Source organism: Siphateles boraxobius, unplaced genomic scaffold (assembly GCF_051911475.1).
Source record: "Siphateles boraxobius isolate OS27281-9 unplaced genomic scaffold, OSU_SipBor_1 9, whole genome shotgun sequence".
Classification (NCBI taxonomy): Eukaryota; Metazoa; Chordata; class Actinopteri; order Cypriniformes; family Leuciscidae; genus Siphateles; species Siphateles boraxobius.
Genome location: NW_027509219.1, coordinates 13,196,874 through 13,219,943, shown reverse-complemented (window position 1 = coordinate 13,219,943; position 23,070 = coordinate 13,196,874). Strand labels below are relative to the sequence as shown.

The following is a 23,070-nucleotide window of genomic DNA, read 5'->3' as shown; positions in this document are numbered from 1 at the left end:
CAACAGTAGGCTATAAGCGCGGAAAAATTAAAGTCTGAAGAATACAGATCCTATTTATTTTGCTTTAACATGAAGCTGCTGCTTCAAAATACATGAATTACACGAATAACAGTTCAATGCTGCAAATATTTTTTTCTTACACGTGAAGGGCGATTTACGCCTTTACAAATCTTCTCTTGCACATGCAAATTTAATTTACGCTTGCAATTTTATGTACACTTTCACAAATCTTAACTTGCGCATGCGATTCTTTATGTGATCATTTTACCTTCATATTCTTCATATTTATTGAAAATAAAAGCCTTTCCAATCTAATATGCGATGGGGAAAAGGAGACCAACGAGATCGCAACAGGCGGATTCGACCTCGGGTACGAATTAAAACGCCTTACTCTCTACGCAACTGCGGGTAAACAAACTAGGTCGTTTATTTTTTGGAGCCTACACCTCAACCAAACTTTACTGTGTGAACTCTGGAGATAGTTTGGCAGAGACAATGATGCCTTTTTTGGTCTCATGAGGTGGAGCAAAAAGCAAAGCGCCCATTGGATGTATAGCGACAAAAAAAAAGAAAAGAAAAGAAAAAAAAGAGGTGAGGTAGGCCTAGATTGAACGAGTCAGATAAACAGCTGGCAAAATAAAGTAAAATCTCCTGAGACCTAGCTGGAACTTCGACGAGTCAAAGACAGCGAATTTACCACGACAATGGAAATTCCAATATTTACTGTTGATGCTTTTACCAATGTACCTTTCAAAGGTAATCCTGCTGCAGTGTGTCTTATAGAGAATGTAAGTAGCTATTACACTATCACAAGACAGTCTTCTATATACGCCGTCAACGTATAGAAATGTAAATGTGTTAGCGTTACAATGTAATAGAATGTTTTTCTCTAATATATTTAGGAGCTGAAAGATGATCTTTACCAAAGCATTGCTGCAGAGATGAATTTATCAGACACTGCTTTCATCACAAAACAGAATTCTATGGATTTTACCTCAGGTATTCTGCTGCTGAGATGCATCTTGAAATAATCAAACAACGCTGATTTACATTTTGGATATGATGTATTTTTTAAGGGGCAAGGTTTCGGTTACGCTGGTTTACCCCCAAAAGTGAGTATCCACTTTGTGGACATGCAACACTGGCCTCAGCAGCAGTGCTCTTTTACCTTAAAAGTAAGAAACGCTCGTCCTGACATTAATCTTTTACCAAAAACAATGGACTGGTGACTATTCTAAAAGCACAATATCCTCACACAGAGAATGTCAATCCTGTTGTGGTGTTTGATACTATGAGTGGGGAGCTTATTGTGCGCCAGCATGAAGAATCTCTAATAATGGACTTCCCCTTAAACAAACCAAAGCCCCAGGTATGACCAAAAGACACTTTGTGGACACTTTCTTCAACAAAACAAAAATGGACTCAATCAAGCTGTTGCTTTTGGTCTGAATTTAAGTTGTGGATGTTTTATTTGCAGGAGCAACATGAAATCAAGGACCTTTTGAAGGTAACACTGCCAGTTTTATTTCTGTTTTTAGAATGACACAAGCAGAGACTATTTTTTGTCACCATTTTGCCTCACGTTTTCAGGCTGCTGTTGGAGACTTACCCATTCAGGATGTGTGCTACAGTCCAGCCATAAAAAATCTAATGATTCGTCTAGCTGACACATGCAACAGGTACTGCTGGACATTTCTGAAATTAACAAAGAAAATTACATCGATATTTGTATGCATTAAATGTGAAAACAGCTTTGCATAGAAAAAGAAAAACGTATCTATTTTAAATTCTGTGTGAAGTATGTTACATTCTGCAGTGTTGTTAATTCTTTATTGTTGGCAGGTCTGATCTTATGTCTTTGAGGCCAGAGGCAGAGACTCTTGTGAGAAATGAGACCACTGGTAAGATTAAAAGTCTCATCGTTACGTTGAAAGGAACACCGACCTCTCAGTCTGGATATGACTTTTACTCCCGTGTCTTCTCACCCTGGGTTGGCGTCCCTGAAGATCCAGTCACTGGTGAGCAGAACATGAGAAATGTGTACAATGTAAACTCATAAATATTACTAAGCCAATACTAATCAATGCATCATACTACAACTTTATTTCTAAAAGGGTCTGCACATACAGTCCTTGCTGGCTATTGGTCTGAGAAGTTGGAGAAAAAGAAAATGATGGGTAACAGCCTCCTTTTCCTTCATGTCATCACAAACACTGGAATAAAAAAAAGAAGTTATTCTAACATCAACAAAACAAGCTGCTCAGATTAAGACATTTATCTCATCTATTTTTGTTTTTTTTAGCTTACCAGTGTTCCAGTCGTGGTGGCGAGGTAAAGCTGGAGATGAGAGATGATGGTCGAGTGGACATCATTGGTCAGGCGCAGATCATTCTTCAAGGAACTCTTAAAATCTAGACAAACTTGCGGATAGTTTTGATGGAAATGATTCGCATTTAATTTCTACTTTTGTTTATATTCTTGTGAAGTGCATTCTAAGTTATGTGCCATTTGATCAAATTTATACAAAAGTTTGTTCTGGTTCTCGATTCTGATCTAATTTTGTCTCTCATATTGTGCCCTTCTTTCTGTGTCAAGGAATCTGCTCTTGCACAACACAGTCTTTCTGCTGCTGATCTGGGTGACTTTTCTGACATAGGATGTTTAAGTGGACACATTACATCAAATATTCTATTTATAACAAAATGATGAATTCTCATGATTTTGGGAATTATGTCTTTACTTAAACATGACTTTTTTAAAAAAATTCAAATTATTCATAAATGAAATGGAAAAACTCAATCTTGTCACAAGTTTACAACCCTGAAACAATGAGAAATACATGTGATGGGATTGAGTTTTTTTGCTCAAAGTGGCCACTGCTCCTCCTGTAATGTAGGAGAGTACATCATATGGCAGCAATGAAATAAGTAATTATACTTATGAATTTAAATAAATAATTTGAAAATAAAATAGCGATATATTCTATAATATACTATGTAAAACTTGCAGTATTTTCTTTGTAATAAATCTGTAAATAGTAGTTAGATACTATTTGCATCTCAATATTTTAGTATAACAGTGCTGCAATAATATATTTAGTGTAAATGATTATATTTATTAAATTAAAGCAGCAGTTATTTGCAAATAGCGTTAAATGCTTTGTCATATTTATGTCATAAGCAAAATATTTTTAGATAGGATTTAAAATGATTTGCTGTCCAAGTGACGTTGCTGCCACCATGTGGTACAATGCTGGATTTTACTGTGGAGTCAAGAATAAAACAGATAAAGTTTATAAAATGTATTTCATTTATTTCTCTGCAATTGCAGTTGATTTTGGCAAAATCTTTTGATCCGGGGGCCGATACGTGTGTGTGTGTAGCCTATATTAATTTTATTTAAGTAAAATTACTCAACTTTTCTGCTACTGGTGTTCCCATCATACACTGGGCTTTGAATAATTAATTAGGTTGATTTTTCACTGTTTTCCAGCTGTATTTACACGGTTTTATCATTGCTTTTGTTGTTAGGGGTAGTAACTACCATTTTGTGACATTTGGAGTTCATTTTCTACTCAAAATGACACATTCAAACACAAAAACGAAACATCAAATGTTACCGTCATTATTGTCTGCCAAATATTGAGGCTTCTGCGTTCAAATAATAGTTTACTTCTGATTTGTAGAAATATCTCACTCAATATCTATTGTATTAATTGCTTAGATGTTTTTAAATGAAGCATATACTTAAAAAGTGTTATAATTCAATGTTATATTGTTTGAATGAAATGTATTTCAAAGGAAACCTGAACTAAATAAATATTACTCAACTTTATAGCCAAGTTAAAATTACTTATTTTATTTGTTACTTTCACTTAACTTAGTTAAGTAGAGTTTACTTAATTCCATTTGTGAAATTTACTTAAAGAATATGTGTGCAAAAACTTGCCAACAAAAGTAAATTTTACTTCGTTTTTTTCACTGTATCTGCCAATAGACTCAGAAAAACGTATTTCAAATGAAAGTTTTAATCATTGACAGATATTTGTTCTTGTTTTAAGCACAAACTCGCTTAATTTTAAGCACAAACTCGCTTAATTTTGTCAAATTTTTCCAAAACTTAATTTTGCATTTGCATCTGTAAATGTATCTTCACTGTAAAAAATAAATAAATACAAAATGATGCTGCCTTAAATCTCTAAGTATAAATCAACCTGGATGTTTCAAGTAATTTAAACTTAAATTACATTAAACTGACTCAAAAAATAGCTAAATCTTGTATAACATAAAAAAGTTGAAAATTGCTTAACCTATTTTGATGAGTTGGAGTTGAGTTAGCAATGTAAAAACATATGTTGTCATAACTTGTTGATCCTTTTTTACAGTGTGGATTTAAAGATGTTTAGCTTTTTTTTTTATTGGGAAAACAAGACAAAAATACTGAGGAAGATTTTTTGCAATGAATGCAAGATTTAATGCCATGACTTTATGGATTTTTTGTTTGCCTTAATTTGTGCAAGGGTGAATTAAGACTTAATTCACAGAAACCATAAATGGCTCATTTAAAAAAAAAAAAAACGAAATGTATTCCAGTTGACATTACACAACAAATGTAAAGCATGAGCAGTATTCCTAAAACAGCTGCTATGACTAAATCCACTCATTAGTGTCCATGATATAGAATAAACTGAATATTTTAAAGAATAATAAATACATATTATTATCTGTCTCAGTAACTCTAAGGGGTTACAACATAATTTGAAGACACTAAAAAGGGAGGAGCATTGATCAAACCAAAATATGTTATCTTGTTTGCAGTTTAACAAAGGTAATGGATCAAAATATGTGTGGGAAATTACTCCATGTAGGTTACAGCATGTCAACACAGAGATGGGCTGGGTAAAACAAACTTGACGATTCGATTAAACTCTGATCTCGATTCAATTTAATTCGACTCTCTTGTCATCAGGCATACATCGCTGGAGCACGACACATTAAAGAGCACCAAAGCGACATTGTTTGAAGTTCGTGATAGGCCTACATTTGACGGCATTTGAAAGCTAAGACTTTGTTTCATATCAAAATTAATGAAACTTTTTCAATTTATTTTTAGGGACACGCTAAAAATAACATTGAGTGCGTTTTGTTCACTCATGCAGCTGAAAATAGCATATAATTTTGGGATTTATGAATCGATTAAAATCGAGAAATCAACATTTTCAACCCAGCGGAAGCCCTAAGTACCTGTATCGAGTATAAGCATCAGACAGACATGCAACCACGAATAATTCACAAACATGGGTCCTGTAGCCTCATATTACAACTTCTCTCTATTAAGGACACTTAAAAATGTAAAAAAGTCACCTGACCAACTGACTTGTTTGTGAATAGATTGAGAGTTGATGACTGCCTTTGTGAATGAATAACCATGGGTATCTTGCAACCGTCACATGATTTGCTTTGATCATGAGTAAATCAAATCAAATTTAAATGTATTAAATATGTAAAATTGGGCATATCTTGGTGGGTATCCAGAAGCTTTTTTAATTTAGTTTTTCAGCCAATCACATCGCCTAATTCACAACCGCTATTAAACATCATGAATCAGAATCGGATCAAAGGTAAACATCAAAGCTCTGATAGAGGCTAAACAGCTTGAAAGGTGCACAAGGACACCATGTTGGGAATCCCATCCCTTTCTGTGTGTGACACGAGTGAAAACATGGTTGCTGGATGTATGCACAGCTGAGCCTGACATTAAAAACCCTCGTACATGACACAGACAGATGCCCTACGATCAAATCCATTCGAGATCCCTGCAGGACTGAAACTACACACCATAAGAAAGGTCCACTTTTATTTTCAATCAGAAAGACTTGAAATAAAGCAGTTAGACAAAATAAAACAAAGTACATTATAAAATGGTCAGTTTAGGGTTGAACATTTTGGGATTAGTTTTTTTTTTAAGATATTAAAAACTTTTATTCAGCAAGGATGCATTAAATTTCTCATAAGTGACAGTAAAGACATTTATACTGTTACAAAAGTTGTTCATATAAATGCTGTTCTTTTGAACTTTCTATTCATCAAGAATCCTGAAATAAATGCATTGTTTTCCTATAAAAAAAAAAATTAAGAAGCACAATGTTTTCAACTTTGACACAAGAAATGTTTCTTGAGCATTAAATTAGCATATTCAAATTATTTTTGAAGGATCATGTGATGCTGAAGACTGGAGTAATGATGCTTAAAATGCAGCTTTACCATCACAGGAATAAATTACATTTTAAAATTCAAATAGAAAGTTATTTAAAATTGTAATATTACACAATATTACTGCATTTTTGATCAAATACATGCAGCCTTGGTGAGCATAAGAGGCTTCTTTCAAAAACATTTTAAAAATCTTACTGACCCCAAACTTTTGAACGGTAGTGTAGTTATATAAAACACTGCTACTGTTTTAGGGTACGTTTTACAACAACAAAGTACTAAAAATGGAAACGTTTTTCCCTTCCTGTTTTTCACAAACAAACAACGTTGTCAAAACAATCCCTGTTCACACAGATCTGCGAAAACGACTAAAAACGCTGTGTTCTGCTGCCAGGCCAGTAGTTGGCGATGTCACTTTGTAAAGAAAAACTACAAGCCTACTGAACACATAATGTGCATGCGCATGACGTCACCGTTTTAACAGATCCGTGTTTTTGTAGTTTAAAAGGAGGCGACAACGGTATAATTTTCAAAAACTTGCACTATGCAACCCGTTTTCAAACGTTTGCATTTTCAGGCCCTCAAAACGCTGTTGTCATGTAAACGAACAGCCAAAAAGCATAAAAAGTTTTCCGTTTTTAGCTGAAAAGGTGTCATGTAAACACCCCGTTTAGGGTTATGGTGAAAACAGATCATATCCTCTTTAACTGTACTGTCTGGACATACTAACCCTGATCACGTGTCTGAGTGTTGCAATCTCAGTGATGATATACCCCAATACTGCCATTCTACCCCTTTAATGAACTACAAAAACTGCAAATCTGTGCAAAAACCCTCTTTTTGTTTAATAACCAAAGATTTATGTGGCAGGATCGCTTAATTTTAGCACAATTGAACAAAGCTGTAGCATCGAAAGACCCCATTCAGATATTCAAGATTCAGTTTGGTTAACAGGACTTCAGAGCTTTAAAAAACGTCACAAAACAAGACACAAGGTGGTGTTGGGGGCAAGACGTAAGAGAACAAACATTACAAAACAACAACTCTTCTATTGTAGTCGCCCCTAAAGCAGGATGACAGGACAGGAATTCTTCAGTTCCGGCTAGTCGAGGAGAAAGGCTCCGCTTTTTTGGCCAAACCCACAAATAGTGCGTGCAGTCTGTGGAATGCAGGCTGGGTCGATGCTGCCAGGTGGCAATGCTGGTGACAACACCGTGTGTTGTTGGTAGCGAGGAGACGGTCCTGCATTTGCATTCCACGCAAAGACTTTAAGCAAAACCACACGGTCACTCCAACAAACTATGGTCAGGTTTCCTGCTGAAGCAGCACTACTGGCCCCCGTTGTAAGCGTAGTCTGCCTTGTTGTGCATGATGAGTTTGTTGTCCACAAAGTAGAAGCTGTCTGATCTGGTCTCATACGGGTGTTCAATCATCAAGCGTACTGCAGGAAACAAAGGAACGCCACTTTAACAAATGAAAACCAACATGTACAGCGCTGTCCACTATCTGAGCACTGGCAAGAGAGTGAGGTCTGAAATTTGATACAAGCCTGACAGGAAAAGTGAGATGTCAGACAAAGTCAGGTCAATGTGTTACTTGTAAAGCAATTGGTTACTCTTTTGTATAAATTAAAATGTTACTGCAAAACGAGACAAAATTACGAAGTAAAAAATTACACTTTTTTGCAGTGTATTATCTGTTAAATTCAATAAAATAAATTTGCAGTACAGTTAAGTAAAACAAACCAAAAAACCAAAACATAAAACCAAACAAAACAGCACATCTGGTTTAAGAACTAAAAGATCTGATATATTCAATACCAGGAGGCGGTCTTGAGTTAGTAAATAGCCACCAGAACACTCACTGAGGTCATCTGGGAGCTGAGGAAACTCGTAAATATGTTCGCACGTGTTCCGACTGTTCGGGATACAGAAGCCGAAGTCAAAGTCAAAATTCTTCAGGAGGCGGTCTTGAAAATAATGCCTCTCAATCATTCTGAAATTGGTAACCGGTCGATCGCCCACTGTGAACTCCACACTGAGAGAGTGTGAAAGGAGATAAGAGACATTACATACCAATGCACAAGAGTATCAATCCATGCACTAAAAACCCATTCAGGTCAGTTTGCTTATTGCTAAACAAGTGCTTTATGTCATCCAATAACACTAATTTAAACCGATAACATGACAATCGACAACACAGACTGAAGTTTGCTCATGTTTACTGCACAACTGAAAGAATTACTGAGGACAAATCATGATTAATTCATGATTTCTGTGGGATTTGGCTAATAACATTGCTCAAGTGTTGCAGCGGATGACACAAGCTCCTTTGTTTCAAAACATGAGCTGGTCAACTGGATTTCAGAGCCACTGAGGTTTGTTTACACAGCAGAATGCACATGGCCGACAGACTTACGTGGCTCCGACTGTGCGTAACTTAAGGAACGCCGCTGTGAACTGGTATCGAACGAAACGCCCGGCACTGGTGTCAACATCTCCGTTTTCCTCATCCTCCTCATTAAGGTCTGAATGCCAGAAGTTGAGAAAGAGTGTATGAGTCAGGGTTATTATAGTTAACTAAAACTAAACCATAAAAAAATATATATATTTCTTGAATAAAAATATTTTTTAATTTTATTTCAGCTAGTAGTCAAGGCAACATATTTTTTTCATTTTCATTTATGTTATGTTGAAGTACTAACTAAAACAAAATAAACAAATTTAATAAAAACTATATAGGCATATTTTAAAAAGTAAACAAAACTCCTAAAACTTTAAATTAAATTCAAATGAAATAAAAATCTAATTCAAAATATGAACAAAACCTATAATTTATCAATAATAATAAAATAACAAACCCCTTTTGACCAATTTCTATTACTTTTCCCACTGTTCATGATTACGGTATAAGCATTTTCTTTAAATCATTTTACAGAGATTGCTTTATACTATTATATTTATGAACAAAAGTAGCCTATGTCAAAAAGGATAAAAAAAAGGATAAAAAAAGGATAAGAACTGAATGTGGCTCAATGGAGACTCAGAAAGACAAATTGTCCTTGAATTTAGTTATTTAAATTGAGTTTATTATAGTTAACTAAAACTAAACTATAAAAAAACAATTCTCATTACTTGAATTGAATTAAAATTATTTTATTGCAGCTAGTGTTCAAGGCAACTATTCCTATTCTTATTTAGTTTATGTTGAAGTATTAAAATAACAAATAAAATAAACAAAAACTTAATTTAAAAAAAACTATATAGAACTTAAAGTAATGAAAATAAAAAAATTACTAAAACTTTGAAATAAATTAAAACTAAACAGAAAAAAATCAAAATCAATATATTAACCTATAATATATCGATAATACAAAAATAACATGAGTGAACCGTGGCAACACAACCTTTTTGTCCAATGAAGTTCCATTACTTATCCAGCAGTTCATGATTATTGCAAAAGTATTTAAATTATTTTATAGAGATTGTTCTATGCTATTATACTTATTTATGAACAAAAGTATTTATCGAAAAGGCTAAAAAGGATAAGAACCGAATGTAACTCAATTGAGACTCAGAAAGCCAAATTGCCCATACAGAGCAAAACCGGAAATATAGATTCACTACAGAAATTCCAATGAACATTACATGATACAATTCCCTCATATTTTCAATAGCAACAGCAGCAGAAACCTCTAAATAGATTTGATACCATAGAATTGTGGTGTAACGTAAGTAGCAGCAGATCTTTTCTTCTGTATTTTGATAAACATATGCATTATTGAAAAAGTAAAGAAAAATGTAGGTTGTGGCTCTCTATCCATCGGTTGTTGATCGGACGGAGGCAAATCTGAATACGAGCTTGAGGTCAACTGTAATTAAAGCACAGGGTTTCAACACTAAATGATTTGAGAAGTCCAACATACATCACCAACAAGTCTGTCGTTTTACTGTAATATCTACTTACGGCACTGTTACTAAAAATAATGATGTGAAAAGAAAGAAAAAAACTCACTTACGTTAAAAGTAATAACGTTTGTTATGTTAAAAGAACCATTGTGTGGTGTCACCTATTAGTTTAACTTGAGGACAAACAAAGGAAACATACCACAGTGTGGAGGTTTAGCAATCTCAAAAAGGACTGTCCCCGTTTCCAGGTCTCTGATCTTAAAGCGTGTGAAGTCAATGTTGTAGATGTTGTCCTCCAGTTTACAAAGATAGTCTGTGGAGAGAAAATGTGGCATGTACTTCAGTAAAACATGGGAGGAAGATAGTATATACTAGTAATCTCTGAATAAGAGACTGAATGAATTGAGTAAACGCATGCAAGAATATGTGCACTGAGAAAGCTATTTAGTAATGCTCTTAACATGATGAAGTATCCATTCCACAGTGCTTAATTAGCCATGTTTAAAATAGACAAGTGCTCTCTGGAAACTCATTAAAATGTCTTGCATGGATTGGGCCTCTAACTATATAACGTTAAAGTAAGTAAGTTAAAGAAAACACATAACGTTACTCAGAAGATGCTGTAACTCATTGCAAATGTACATTGAGAACATCTGAAGAGTTGTGAGATGAAGCGGGTATTACAGCGCTGTCCCACAACTCTTACCGCGAGTGACTGCGCGGAGTCCCAAAACTTCATCCGGAGTGATGTCTCTCCCCAGCGCCCGCAGCTCTTCCTCCGTTACAGGCCGTCGGTCCACTGGATTTCGTCGCGATTTCAGCCTTTTCAGAACGCCGCCTCCGGTTTTGCGTTCTCGGGAAGCCGCCGCCGCCATTGAATCCGAGCCGTTAACGGCGGCGGCTGCCGTTTCGTTGCGGGAGCTCTGACTGTTCATCTCTCTGAAATTTTCACTTGGTGTAGCGACGAAGCGCGAACTAGTCTGCGTCCCTACTGAACTCGACGCTTGCTGAATGCAAGATGGCGTAGCGCGTCACTATGGAGAACCTACGCTGACAGGGATGCGCTCTGATTGGCTGAAGGCGTTCGAAAGTTGCTATGGTTACCGTAATTTCTGTTTGCTTTCTTAAGTCTCCCCTATCAGCTCACGTCAGTTTATTAAAGAGAGTTTTGTGTTTAGAATGTTATTATTCTTCTGAGCCAGTGCAGCTATTTTTTAAACTATTAATTTATTTTAAGTATGCAGCCTCTATATACTTCTATCCATTTCATCTAATTTTCTCTTAGCCCGTGTTATGTCTTCCACATCTTGTTTTAATATTTTTTTTTCTTATAAATAAAAAAACACGCATTACATTTTATTTTTCTGCATTTTTAATTAATTGTTCTTTATATCTATTTTTACTAATTGTATTTTTTTGTAAATTGTTTATTGATTAAAAGACCTTTAGCTTTTCGCAAGGCTCTTTATTAGTAAAACCAAAAAAATAATTGTTTATATTTTTTAACGCATTGTAACTTTTTTACAGTTTAAATGTATTGTTAATTAAGCAAACTTCAGCTTTTGGTAAAGGCACTATATTAGTAAAACATAATGGTTTTCTTACATATGTTTACTACTTTTTTGTTCATAATAAATTCATTGTTCATTAAGCAAACTTCAGCTTTTGGTAAGGCACAATATTAATAAAAAATACATTACAATTTCAATGATTATAGAATTGATTTATAATCTCAAACTTAACTAGTTGTTAACTGACATATGAATTATGAATGGATGAAACAATGAAAATGATACCCTCAAGGCCAGATAGATAAAATAGCACATTTATTAAAAAGAAACAGCAATAATTTGCAGTTCCCACTTCAGAAACCTTCTCTAAAGACAGTGCGGGCGGGCAGGTAACTTTTCCAATACTATTTCACCATTTTATGTTCTCTTCAGTTCTGAAGGAGGAGGCTAAAGAGGGGACAGGTAGTTTAACATGACTAACATTTTAAACACAGAAACTACATCCCTCATAAACGCAGCAGTTGGTGTGGTGTGGATGGAGTAATACACATGAGCTCTTCATGAAGGAGGACACAATGAAAGGCCTCCATGTGGTCTTTGGCTATTGTCCAAGAAGTTGTGCATCTGTGCAGGAAAAACTGAACAACCTGTTTTTCAGATGACAAAACGATGAAAAACTGAACAACCATGCAAAAACACAACCTACAGAAATAAAGATCAGAGCACAAAAATGGTAAAGCACACGAGGATGTATTCAAATTTAAGGCAACAAGGAATCAAAAGTACACAATGCATGACAAAAATAAAAATAAACAATCACACAAACAAACAAAAAAATGATTTTAAAACCACACCAGGCAGTGCAATAATTCACACTAGTAAAAACTCAAAAATACAAATAAATTCAAAAGATCCTGAGGAAATAAAAAAAAATCAACTACTTACTTCCTGGAAAATAAAGTCTTTCAATATTTTTAATATTCAAACCCTTTTGCTTAAATTATACAACATAAAAAAACAACAACTGTAAATTAACAAACCTCAATACAATCCAAGCTCTTTCTGACGATGGTCAGTGTGTCTATGTGGATGCAAATTAAACCATTATCATGATCCACAACCAAACAATTTTTCAAGGCCAGTCTTTCACTTGGCCAGATATTTAAGAACCCAGAAACCCCAATAGTAATTATATGAACGAAAAAAAAAGAAAGAACAATATTCTGAAGAGAAAAAATAATCGTATGGCACAACAAACCAAGTACCTTATATACACATGCACCATGTAAAAGTTTTAAAAAAAGAAAATAACTTTGGCGACGATAAGCAATCAACTTTCTGCAACTCCGAAAAAGTTGCCTCAATGTTTTTATGATTGTTTCCTATTAAACCAAGGCAAAACCTGCCCTCTCATCCAACTCCTCTTGAGAAGGTGAAGGCCAAGATAAGTTACAAGTTCACACAAGAGACGGGATCAAACAGACAGGAGGCGCTCGCATGTCAGACAGCACAGTCGCATGAGCACTCGATTGTGGTCTGATGTTTCAGCAGTGTGAGAGTTGGTCTCTTGATAGCACACTAAAATCACATTTTAAGGCAGGCTTGCTTGAGCGAAACAAAAAGGAGCATTTTGAAAAACAAATAAAGGGGGGGAAAAAACAAGCAGTAGCGAGGGATGCAAACAGTCTGAAATAGAAAGACGTGACAAAACTATACCAGTTACAGAATGTGCTGAGAAAAACAGCGATGGATGAGTTGGAATGCAAAAGTTCATTTAACATATGCAAATAAGTAGCTAAATGACAGCACTGAACTTTGCCATCTTATGGACCCTTTCACAGTGTGTGGCAGGCATGCATCTGTCGAATTCTACCGCCACAAGTATTCTGGTGGTTTTCTGTGAGCCGCTTATCCAAGCATCTTCAGTGGCGTTGTTGAAAATGGCCTGTCTGGTTGAACCAAGAGGAAACTAACAGTGGTAAAAGCAAACATGGCAACATGACAAAGAACATCCTGACTAAAGCATCTATCGTTCGTTTCACCGTGTAATAGGTGACCGAGCCCTTGAAATGATGCCAATACTAAGATGCTATCCCAGACACATCATGTACCAATGAGAGATGAGAAATTAAAGGAATTTGACACTTTAAAATGCACATTAGTCCAATAATACAATCTTTCTGGGACCCAAAGGCCAATGTATTAAAGAGCCTCGGTTACGAACTCATGTTTCCATCTAGAAAGGGAAACAAGTATGCTCTCGTTTAAGAACGCATGCAGTTATTCAGAGACCAAAATGTCTCTGTAAATGGGAAAAATAATAATTTATATCTCCTTTGTGCAGCTGGAGATTCAATACGTTTTGCTGTGGTCTGAGAATATGTGATATGCTTTTCATATCTTACAAACAATGAAAGAAGCTGCAGGAAATGAATGAGAGAAGCTTGTATGGTTGTGAGGGAAATAGAAACCATGGTCTCAAAAACGCTTTGATTCACCACTGAGGTTCAGATGCATTAACCAAATGAGTGACAAAGTGTCAAAAAGGGTTCTGAAAATTATTGTACAATTTGTGCCTCCAACCAGAGCAATACAACCCCCCCCCCCCCCCCTACCCCCCACCCCCAGCTCCTAGCCAATAACTTTCCATGGGTTAGGACACGTGATCTAGGAGTGTCCTCAACTTTTCCTCAGTATATCCTGCTAGACCAGACAAACCAGGTTTGTAAAGTGGTTAGTCCTGTGCGTGTATGTGCATTTAGTCGGTACCTCTCAAAGTCTGATCTCCTCGAACTAAAAATGGTATTAAATGTGTACAAACACAAGTACAAACACACACACAAAATGAACTTGCATTCGAAATCCATGTATTTTCAAGGTCTACTCTTTAAAAAAAACAGCAATATCTGAAACCTCCTCGTTTCTGCATGTCCCTCGCCCGTTATTTGCTCTCTCTCTCACTCTCTTTCTGTCTGTTGTAATGTCAGTCTATATTTCTGCCTGTCCCCAAGGCTGTGCGCCCCCCCCCAACCCTCCACAGCCTGATGTCCGTCCTTTCTCCTCTCTCTCCCTCCTCTTCACTAGTTACCCTCAAAGACGGCAGAGGCAGAAGAGGGTTGGGATGAAGACCCCGAACGCCACGAGTATAGGGAACATCAGGCTGCTGTTGTCAGCGGCGTACGGGTTGGGGGTGCGCGGCCCGGACCGAACCGGATTCTTTAGAGAGGTGGAGGTGCTCTTCTTTTCGCCTTCTACACCCTCCCCCTCCTCCTCTTCCTCCTCTTCTTCCTCTCTCTTTTCTAGTCCAGGATGTGGCTGTAGTTTTGGCACATCTGAGAAATAAACCAGAAGTTATGAGAAAGTGCAAAAAAAAAAAGATAAAAAACAGCAGAATAGATACAACAGAGGAAACACAAAGAGTAGGCCGCTCTGAAATCGTTTTTACCCCCAAATTCCATTTCCCCCTCTCCAAATTGAGTTTTATTCCATTTTAATTTTATGGATTCCATTTTTTCCGCTTTCATTTTTATGGATACGGTTAATGGTTAAACAAAAATGTTCAAGTGTTAAACGTGTAACATTTTCATTTACACGTGTAATTAAAATAATTAAACTTAAATTAAAAGGCCCCTAGAATGAAATCAGTTTTATTTCCCCCCAAATTCTGCTTTATTTTTTTTTTTCCAAATTCCATGTTTTCTAAATTCTTTTGAATGGTTTGATTACATTTTAATAATCAAAAAGCATGTCTAATCAATAGAATTAATCAAAGTTTAATTAATCATTTATTAAAATTTGTACAGTGATAGGGCCCTATGAAATGTTATTAAAACATGGAAGAAAAATTATGAAAATCATTGATAATAAGTGAATAAAATAAGTATGTGTAGTAGACAAAACAGGGGTACACCTTCATACAGAGACACACAGAACATGCCTACTTTATATTTATTTAGCAGCCTTTGCTCTTTAATATTAACAGACACTAGTAGTGACTAATATCGTGATTTAACTGTACAGCCCTTTTGATTTATTAATCCAAAATTTGCCAAATTCCATGACATTAAACGTTATACAGCAAATTCCAGTTTTGACTAAATTCTGCGATTCTATCCGCTCTTTCCACATTACGAATGGACAACTTGCAACCCAACCAATCCCAGGGGTTCCTCTTACCCTCTAGCTTGCCCTTCATCACATATAGTGCACATATCTTTGGGTTGTCATAGTAACCCTGTGGACACAAGAGATAGATAGATTAGGGTTCACAGTGCTTACAGTGGATGAATGCATGCAAACACATGGAGAAAATATGCAAATCAATTCTGGTATATTCTGTGTGGCGGTTGGCCTGCAAAGTTTCTAACAGTGAATAAAAGGCCGAGGCGTGCAAAAGGTCAATTCTGCGGCTCTTTGAGCCGTCGTTTCGAACCTCAAAAACAGATACAAATACTATGCAAAGTTTGTCAAAGCACTGCATATCGGCAGGTGCAAAAGCATCACAATTATTCATTTTACGAATGAGATGTTTTAACCGGTGACTGACACATAAGCTAATGTGTGTCGCATCCTCATATCCATTAATGTCCCCTTCCCTCTGGATTTCCGTCATGCTCAATGTGCACGGTTCCGCAGAGACTAATCGCTGACAGAAACCCCACAAGCCAAATCCATTTGTTGTTTACATAAGAAAAAGGAGCTGCTTTGAAATAATCAATTTAATTACACTACTGGAACAAAAAAACGCTCCAAGAAACAATTAGTTTTCACAGAATTCGTCTTCTTGGAAATACTAAGCTTCAGTGTGTGTGACTGGATAACTTCATCACAATAATCGATCAATATTTCTTTAGTGAAAAAGAACATAAATAACGAGGCTTATTTAATTGATCAATGTCTTGTGTATTCAATAAAAGATGGCTGCAAAACAGTCACTGAAAGAGTTATGTTTGCTTTTAGGGATTTTACCACGCTGAAGCGGAAATCGTTGAGTAACTTGCATTCTGTTCATGTGAAAAATATCTTGTTATTGGTAAATCTACACTACTATTCAAAGCTTTGGGGTCAGTTATTTAAAAAACACTTTTATATAGCAAGGATGGCATTAAACTGATCAAAAGTGATGGGCAAGAATTTCGTATGAATGTCTATTTTTTTTTAAATGCTGTTGTTTTGAACTTTCTATTCATCAAAGTATCCTGAACAAAATGTAAAATAAATGTTTGGGGTTTTTTTGCACTAAAATATTAAGTAGCACAACTGTTTTCAAGCCTGATAAAAATCATCAAATCAGTATATTATAATGATTTCTGAAGGATCATGTGACACAGAAATGATGCTGAAAATTCAGCTTTGCAACACAGGAATAAATTACATTTTTAAATATATTAAAACAGAAAAGTGTTATATTAAAAATATTTTAAATTGTAATAATATTTCACAATATTTCTGTTTTTAGTGTATTATCAAATAAATGCAGCCTTGGTGAGCATAAGAGACTTCTTTCAAAAAAAAAAAAAAATATATATATATATAGGCACACCTGTGCAATAATCATGCTGTCTAATCTTCTCGATATGCCACACCTGTGAGGTGGATGGATTATCTTGGCAAAAGAGAAGTCCTCACTAACACAGATTTAGACAGATATTATCTCTCAATATTTGAGAGAAATAGGCCTTATGTGTACATAGAAAAAGTCTTAGATATTGGAGTTCAGCTCATGAAAAATGGGGGCAAAAACAAAAGTATTGCATTTATAATTTTGTTCAGTGTATATATGTATGCATGTATGTATATATATATATATATATATATATATATATATATATATATATATATATATATATATATATATGCACACACACACCTTACAAACCCCAATCTTTTGTACAGTAATGTTGAAAAATGGGCACTAGAAAAATGCATGTCCTAATCTCACTGACATACATTGTTTTCATGCAGGCACTTTTTCTTCACTTTATTACGTGAAAATGTGCAAAATGCAGAAGATTACAGCTATCATGCAACTCTATAATTTCACAATCATACTTTTGCTGGAAAACAACAGTTTATGCAAAAACATACTATTGGTTTGTAGTTTTCAATACATTCTTACTGATACTTCCAAGACTATCAGAAATCAAATTCAACAAAACCCACGTTTAGAGTAGCAGATCTTGCAACAACAAAGTGGTTAAAGTGAAAACCAAGACCATGACAATTCAAAATCAATTAATGCAAAATTTTCAATAGCCGTTTTCATTCAAATTTGCAAATATAACTTATTAACAAAAATTTAATACCGCATAAAACATTTGCGAATAAAGCAGCGTTTCCATCCAATGTGTGTCAAGAGAACAAATGCTATCTTGCTGTTTGGAAATGCAATCATGTGAGACGCTTCAGGGAGATCATTATACCAAATCATTCTGATTGATCAAACTAACATTTGAGATGCTGTGCGATGAAATTGGCCACTGGTTAGTCCAGTCATCCAATCGCATCCACTGTTGAGGTAAAGCCACATGAGTTCTTTGTTGTGCATTGAGGGATTTATTCGGTAAATGAGTTTCCACGATAGTAAATGTGCATGTCTTATCAGATTAAAAAAGTATCCACCTCAATTAAGCGTGTACAGGGTTTTTTTATGCGTATCTTTGGAATTTATGTGCATCTTGGTATTTCCATCCAGCATTTTTTAATGCAATATTCCAAAATGCACATTAAAAAAAAAAGCTGGATGAAAACATATCTAATGACAGAGCAGCACTGGCTTGAAAGGGCAAGTAAAAGGATCGGGTCAACTGGCTCAAAACTCTCTCACACTGACCAGCAGATCCATAAAGGTAATAGGAAAATATAGGGTGACTTACCTTAACAAACTCTACCGTGAGTTTTCCATTAAAAGTGGAAACTTCACCGTGCACACTCAGTTTTCCTCTTTTTATCGAGAATGGCACTATTTCATCATGAGCCGTGCTGTGACCCACACGGTCAAAGATATCCAGATCCTTCACCACAACATGGCCATTTAAACGCACATCAAAAACCTGAGAAAAGCAAACAAAGGGGTTTCAAAAGACAATAAAAGAAAGGAGAAGAGAGAAAGAGATGAGGGAAAACTATGAAATAGATACCTTGGAATATCATGAATTATTAATCATAACCACATTCAAACATCGACTACCAAGAGTGATTGTGTGCACCATGGATGTGAGCGAAATCCACACCTTTTGTTGAGACTGAGCAAAGTAAACCTCAGCATATTTCATGACCAGTATGTAGTCTCCTTCTTCTCTGATGGGTACTTCATAACCGAATGTATCCTCGTTGTATCGCTCCGTCTGGTAGAGAATCTGATCCTCCGGGCTGGAGCGCAGGATAGGCAGACGGACACCATAGTCTGATGCTGGAGCAAAGTGGGAAAAAAACACCAACAGAGCCAAATGGTGAGTTTGTGTGCAAGTGTTGTCCCATTTCTTGTTTTATAACATGCTGAGCAGATGTCAAACCAGATTAAGGATTTCATAAAGAAGCCTTGTTTTGTTCCCATATCCATGTATAACCAACGTAGAGCCGAGTGGAAAATTAAGTACCACGTTTATTAATACGGATCATTATCTGGTGACAATGATGCAATAATGTGAAATAAGACAAATAAACATGTCTTTACAGAGCTTTAAAATGCACTATACAGGCCCTGACATGTGCTCACTGCATTTCTCATCAGACTCAGGAAGTGACAGTCATCAAATCTTAAGCGACACGAACTTCCTGATATGATCAACAGCTCTAATAACAAACTACTATGAGCCAGATGAGCTGACAAGCAGTTCTTCTCTTCATAATATAGTATGATTAGACATTCTTATTACAATTTAAAATCATATTGTAATAAAACAAAACAGTGCAACCAGAATACCTTTAATATTTTTTAATTCTTAAGGGGATAGTTAACTCAAAATGACAATTCTGTCATCATTTACTCATCCTCAAGTTTACGAATCCACGTGATTTTCTTTTTATCAGAGGAACACAAAAGATACCTCAGTCACCATTTATTTTTATCTTTTTCCTTCTAATGAAAGTGAATGTGGACTGAGAAAAAAAATCATTGGTTAATAACTCCTTTTGTGCTCCATGGAAGAAAGAAAGCCATATGGGTTGGGAATGACATGTGGGCAAATAAATGTGTGTGAAAAATAAGTAACCTTTAGCATACTATACTCAAATTTATAGAATATTCACTGAATTTAATGTTTTCAAACACTTAACTGCTTGTTATTTACAATTTTAAAAAATGATTTACAGCTATACAACACAATTGAATTTCTTTAATTTTTAATTCATTGTTTTAATTGCATTACAATACATTGCTTTGATAAAACCTTACAATGCTGCTGCTTGGAATTCATTTCAATTTGACACAGGACATGGACACTCGTTCATTCATTCATTCATTCATTCATTCATTCCAGACCACCACTAACAATAGTATGAAGGTAAAAGAGTTGCAAAACTCAAGAGCATGTAGATGTGAATTTGAGAACTTGTACAATAAATATTTGTACGCTAAAATTTACACTCACAGCTCTGATGTGAAAACCTGCGAAATAAAAATCTGAAGTTGAATGTTGAGATTTGCACTCGCAGACAATAGCCACAAATCTATATTCTGAATTTGAAGCTGCAGACAAGCAGTCACAAACATGTAAAATGTAAGAATAAGCACAACTATGTACTACCAATGTGTGAATGTCATTGCATTTCTGTGAATGACGTTTTACACATTTGTGACTACATGTCTGCAGCTTCAAATTCAGAATACGTTATATAGAAAGATTTTTATTTCAAAGGTTTTCACATCAGAGCTGCGAGTGTAAATTTTACAAATATAAATACAAAAAAATAAATACAAAAAAGTACACATATGTATTTTAAAAGTTTTGCTATTATTTTACTTTCATACAAAAGCCACCCCTTCTTTTGCAGTCAAATATGGAGGGAAATAAATAGCACTCCTCTGCCATCCGTCACGTAGTCAAGTACTCACCTTTCCCCAATTTTCCTTCCAGTGGATCTTTTTTGAAATTAATGCCGTGCACGTCAGTGTGCGCGTCGCCGCCGGAGTTAACAGCCCAGATTACTCGCTCGGCCAGACTCGGGGCCCCGCTCTCGGCCTGACACACTTCCACCAACAGCCACAAAGCTGCAAATACGAGCCGGGCAGCACAGCGCAATGTCACCCTCCTCATAGCCTGCAACACGAGAGGAAAAGTGAAAGAATGAAGAAAGGCAGAAGCGGGGGAAAGCGGTCTGTAAGGAAGCCGGTGAACTAGGCCTACAACTGACACTCGCGTGCGCTTTTCACCCAGCGCTTGACCTGGGGTTTAAAACGACAATAACGCGGTGTTAAACGTAGGGTGAATGGCCATTTTTAATCCTGGGTTAATTTTAAATGGAGTCAACATCACGTTTAACCCTGGGATAGCCAGGTTAACATCTAATTATATTAACAATGGTGCACGAAGTAAAACGACTGTGCTAAAATGTGACAGCACGTTGTTTAGCAACAAACAACCAATCATAAACTGCCTCGCAGGTCAACTCATTAAATATTCAGACGCCTCTTCAGTTGAAGAAACTTTCACGCACTGTTTAGTTTCATTGTCCGAGAGAAAAATGTGAAATAGTCTAACTTATGCATTCCATTCTTCGTCACTATTTTTTTTAATAATATGTAGCTTTTTTTCTAAACGTGTCGACATTTACACAGATAAACGGGCAGTTAGCTCGTGGACGTCTCGAGCTGTATGCGTCCAATCGGCTTTACCGACATCATGCATATTCAAATGAGCAGGTTAACCCAGGCTTTACAAATGTGCAGTGAGAAATATGTCTAGGATTAATACCAAAACCAAGCAGGGTGAAGAGCAATGAACAGTGTGACCATTTGAAAATGATAAGATATGTTCCAGAATGGTTAACAATTTCATGTGTGAAAAGTCCAAACCAATATAAGCCAATATTTATGTCACTCTTACTGTGTAGTCTGCGAAATAACTCTCTGTAGTGGACGGCCGGCTCCGTTCAGATGCTTGGGTTGCTCGCTGTTGTTGAGCCGTCCAGATCGCCGCACATTTACCTGCCTGATAGTCGAGTTTAGCTCTGGGTGGTTAGCTGGCTAACTGACTTCCCTCTTGCTCTGTCATCAGTGTGGCAGCTGTAGTCTGCAGGTATATTCCCTCACATATGCACCCCTGTGTACGGCGTGTGCTCTCTCTCGTTTAATAGATGATCACACCGAGGTTATTCAACGCTTATATGCTGCTCAACACAGTTATTTTTGAGCTTTTTGCGCCTGAAATCACTGCAATTTCTGACCGTGAGGGCCGCGTCAGTACTGTGGGTATGTGTGCAGTCAGCAGCGCAGGTTGAAGGGATGGAACAGTAAGGAGAGGCAGACTAACTTGATAGTCAGTTTCCGGAGCGGGCGGGATTTTTGCGGAGATCAGCCAATCACACAAAGCCGAGTGACAGGTTCTCCGACTTGATTTGCTTGTGATAGCAATAGACTCATAAAGTACGACAGATTCTGACCAATCACAATCGATGGAAGTGTCTGGAACCAGCGAATCAAGTGTATCAACTTTCACTCACTTCCTCGCATAAATTAGCTGGCTTCAGTTCATTGGTAACATTGTACCTACGCAGCAAAGCTGGGCGGGATTAGGCAGAGAGAGAACAGACCTGGAGAATGAATTAAGTTTTATTTTAATGACCAACGTAAAGAAACAGAAAAGCAATGTTACCATATTAATTTTTTTATTACGTATACTTATTTATTCGTACGTATATAATAATTGTATAATGAAATCATAAAACAGCAATTATGTTTATATGTATAACAACAATATTATATATTCAAAAATATTATTATTGTTGAAACGATATATTTATTAAAAACACATTACTATGAAGGAAGTTTCATATTTGCCTTGCAGAATGTTTTATTCATTAATTAAATTAATACAATCATATATTTCATTATAGATTACATTTATTTAAAACGCAAAATATGCTTCTTTTTTTAAAAATTTAGATGCATGTACATGGTAAAACCATCATGATGACAGTTGCGTGTCTTTTACCACACGGTGGCATTGGCATTATTTTGAGCTCTCGCTAGCTGCTGTATTCACAATGAAAACGTTGGAAAAAATAAATTCTGTCCCGTTTTGGTCCGGAGGAAAAGGCCCGTTGCCATGACAACACGTACATTCTGTTCCAGCCGCTGGGAAAGTGATGCTCGTTGCTGAATGATTTGGAGAACAGCTGAGCAGACAGCAGCCAAATTGTTGCTCATTGTGTAAAAATAGCATTTCTTTAGAGCAGGTAAGGCAAACCTTTAGTCGAGTAAAAACGAATAGAGTAATG

The 23,070-nt window shown here is 36.0% G+C and overlaps 3 protein-coding genes across 3 annotated transcripts; 1 reads left to right on the top strand and 2 right to left on the bottom strand.

Annotated features, from left to right (window-relative positions):
• The first annotated feature begins 552 nt into the window (after positions 1 to 552).
• LOC143732280 (phenazine biosynthesis-like domain-containing protein) lies at positions 553 to 3,300 on the top strand. The gene is made up of 9 exons (XM_077223199.1): positions 553 to 788; positions 903 to 999; positions 1,077 to 1,175; positions 1,260 to 1,369; positions 1,478 to 1,507; positions 1,591 to 1,679; positions 1,843 to 2,018; positions 2,115 to 2,177; positions 2,303 to 3,300. The coding sequence occupies exons 1-9, from the start codon at positions 705 to 707 to the stop codon at positions 2,413 to 2,415; spliced, it is 861 nt and encodes a 286-aa protein (XP_077079314.1). The 5' UTR covers positions 553 to 704; the 3' UTR covers positions 2,416 to 3,300.
• Positions 3,301 to 5,839: 2,539 nt separating this feature from the next.
• Positions 5,840 to 11,164, bottom strand: unc119b (unc-119 lipid binding chaperone B). The gene is made up of 5 exons (XM_077222601.1): positions 10,827 to 11,164; positions 10,320 to 10,433; positions 8,631 to 8,739; positions 8,077 to 8,249; positions 5,840 to 7,653 (listed from the first exon to the last, which is right to left on the bottom strand). The coding sequence occupies exons 1-5, from the start codon at positions 11,053 to 11,055 to the stop codon at positions 7,541 to 7,543; spliced, it is 738 nt and encodes a 245-aa protein (XP_077078716.1). The 5' UTR covers positions 11,056 to 11,164; the 3' UTR covers positions 5,840 to 7,540.
• A 765-nt stretch (positions 11,165 to 11,929) lies between these two features.
• Positions 11,930 to 22,077, bottom strand: mlec (malectin). The gene is made up of 6 exons (XM_077224408.1): positions 21,678 to 22,077; positions 20,687 to 20,891; positions 18,864 to 19,042; positions 18,507 to 18,683; positions 15,808 to 15,865; positions 11,930 to 14,963 (listed from the first exon to the last, which is right to left on the bottom strand). Exons 2-6 carry the CDS (start codon positions 20,886 to 20,888, stop codon positions 14,722 to 14,724), a joined length of 858 nt encoding a protein of 285 aa, XP_077080523.1. The 5' UTR covers positions 20,889 to 20,891; positions 21,678 to 22,077; the 3' UTR covers positions 11,930 to 14,721.
• Positions 22,078 to 23,070: the final 993 nt, after the last annotated feature.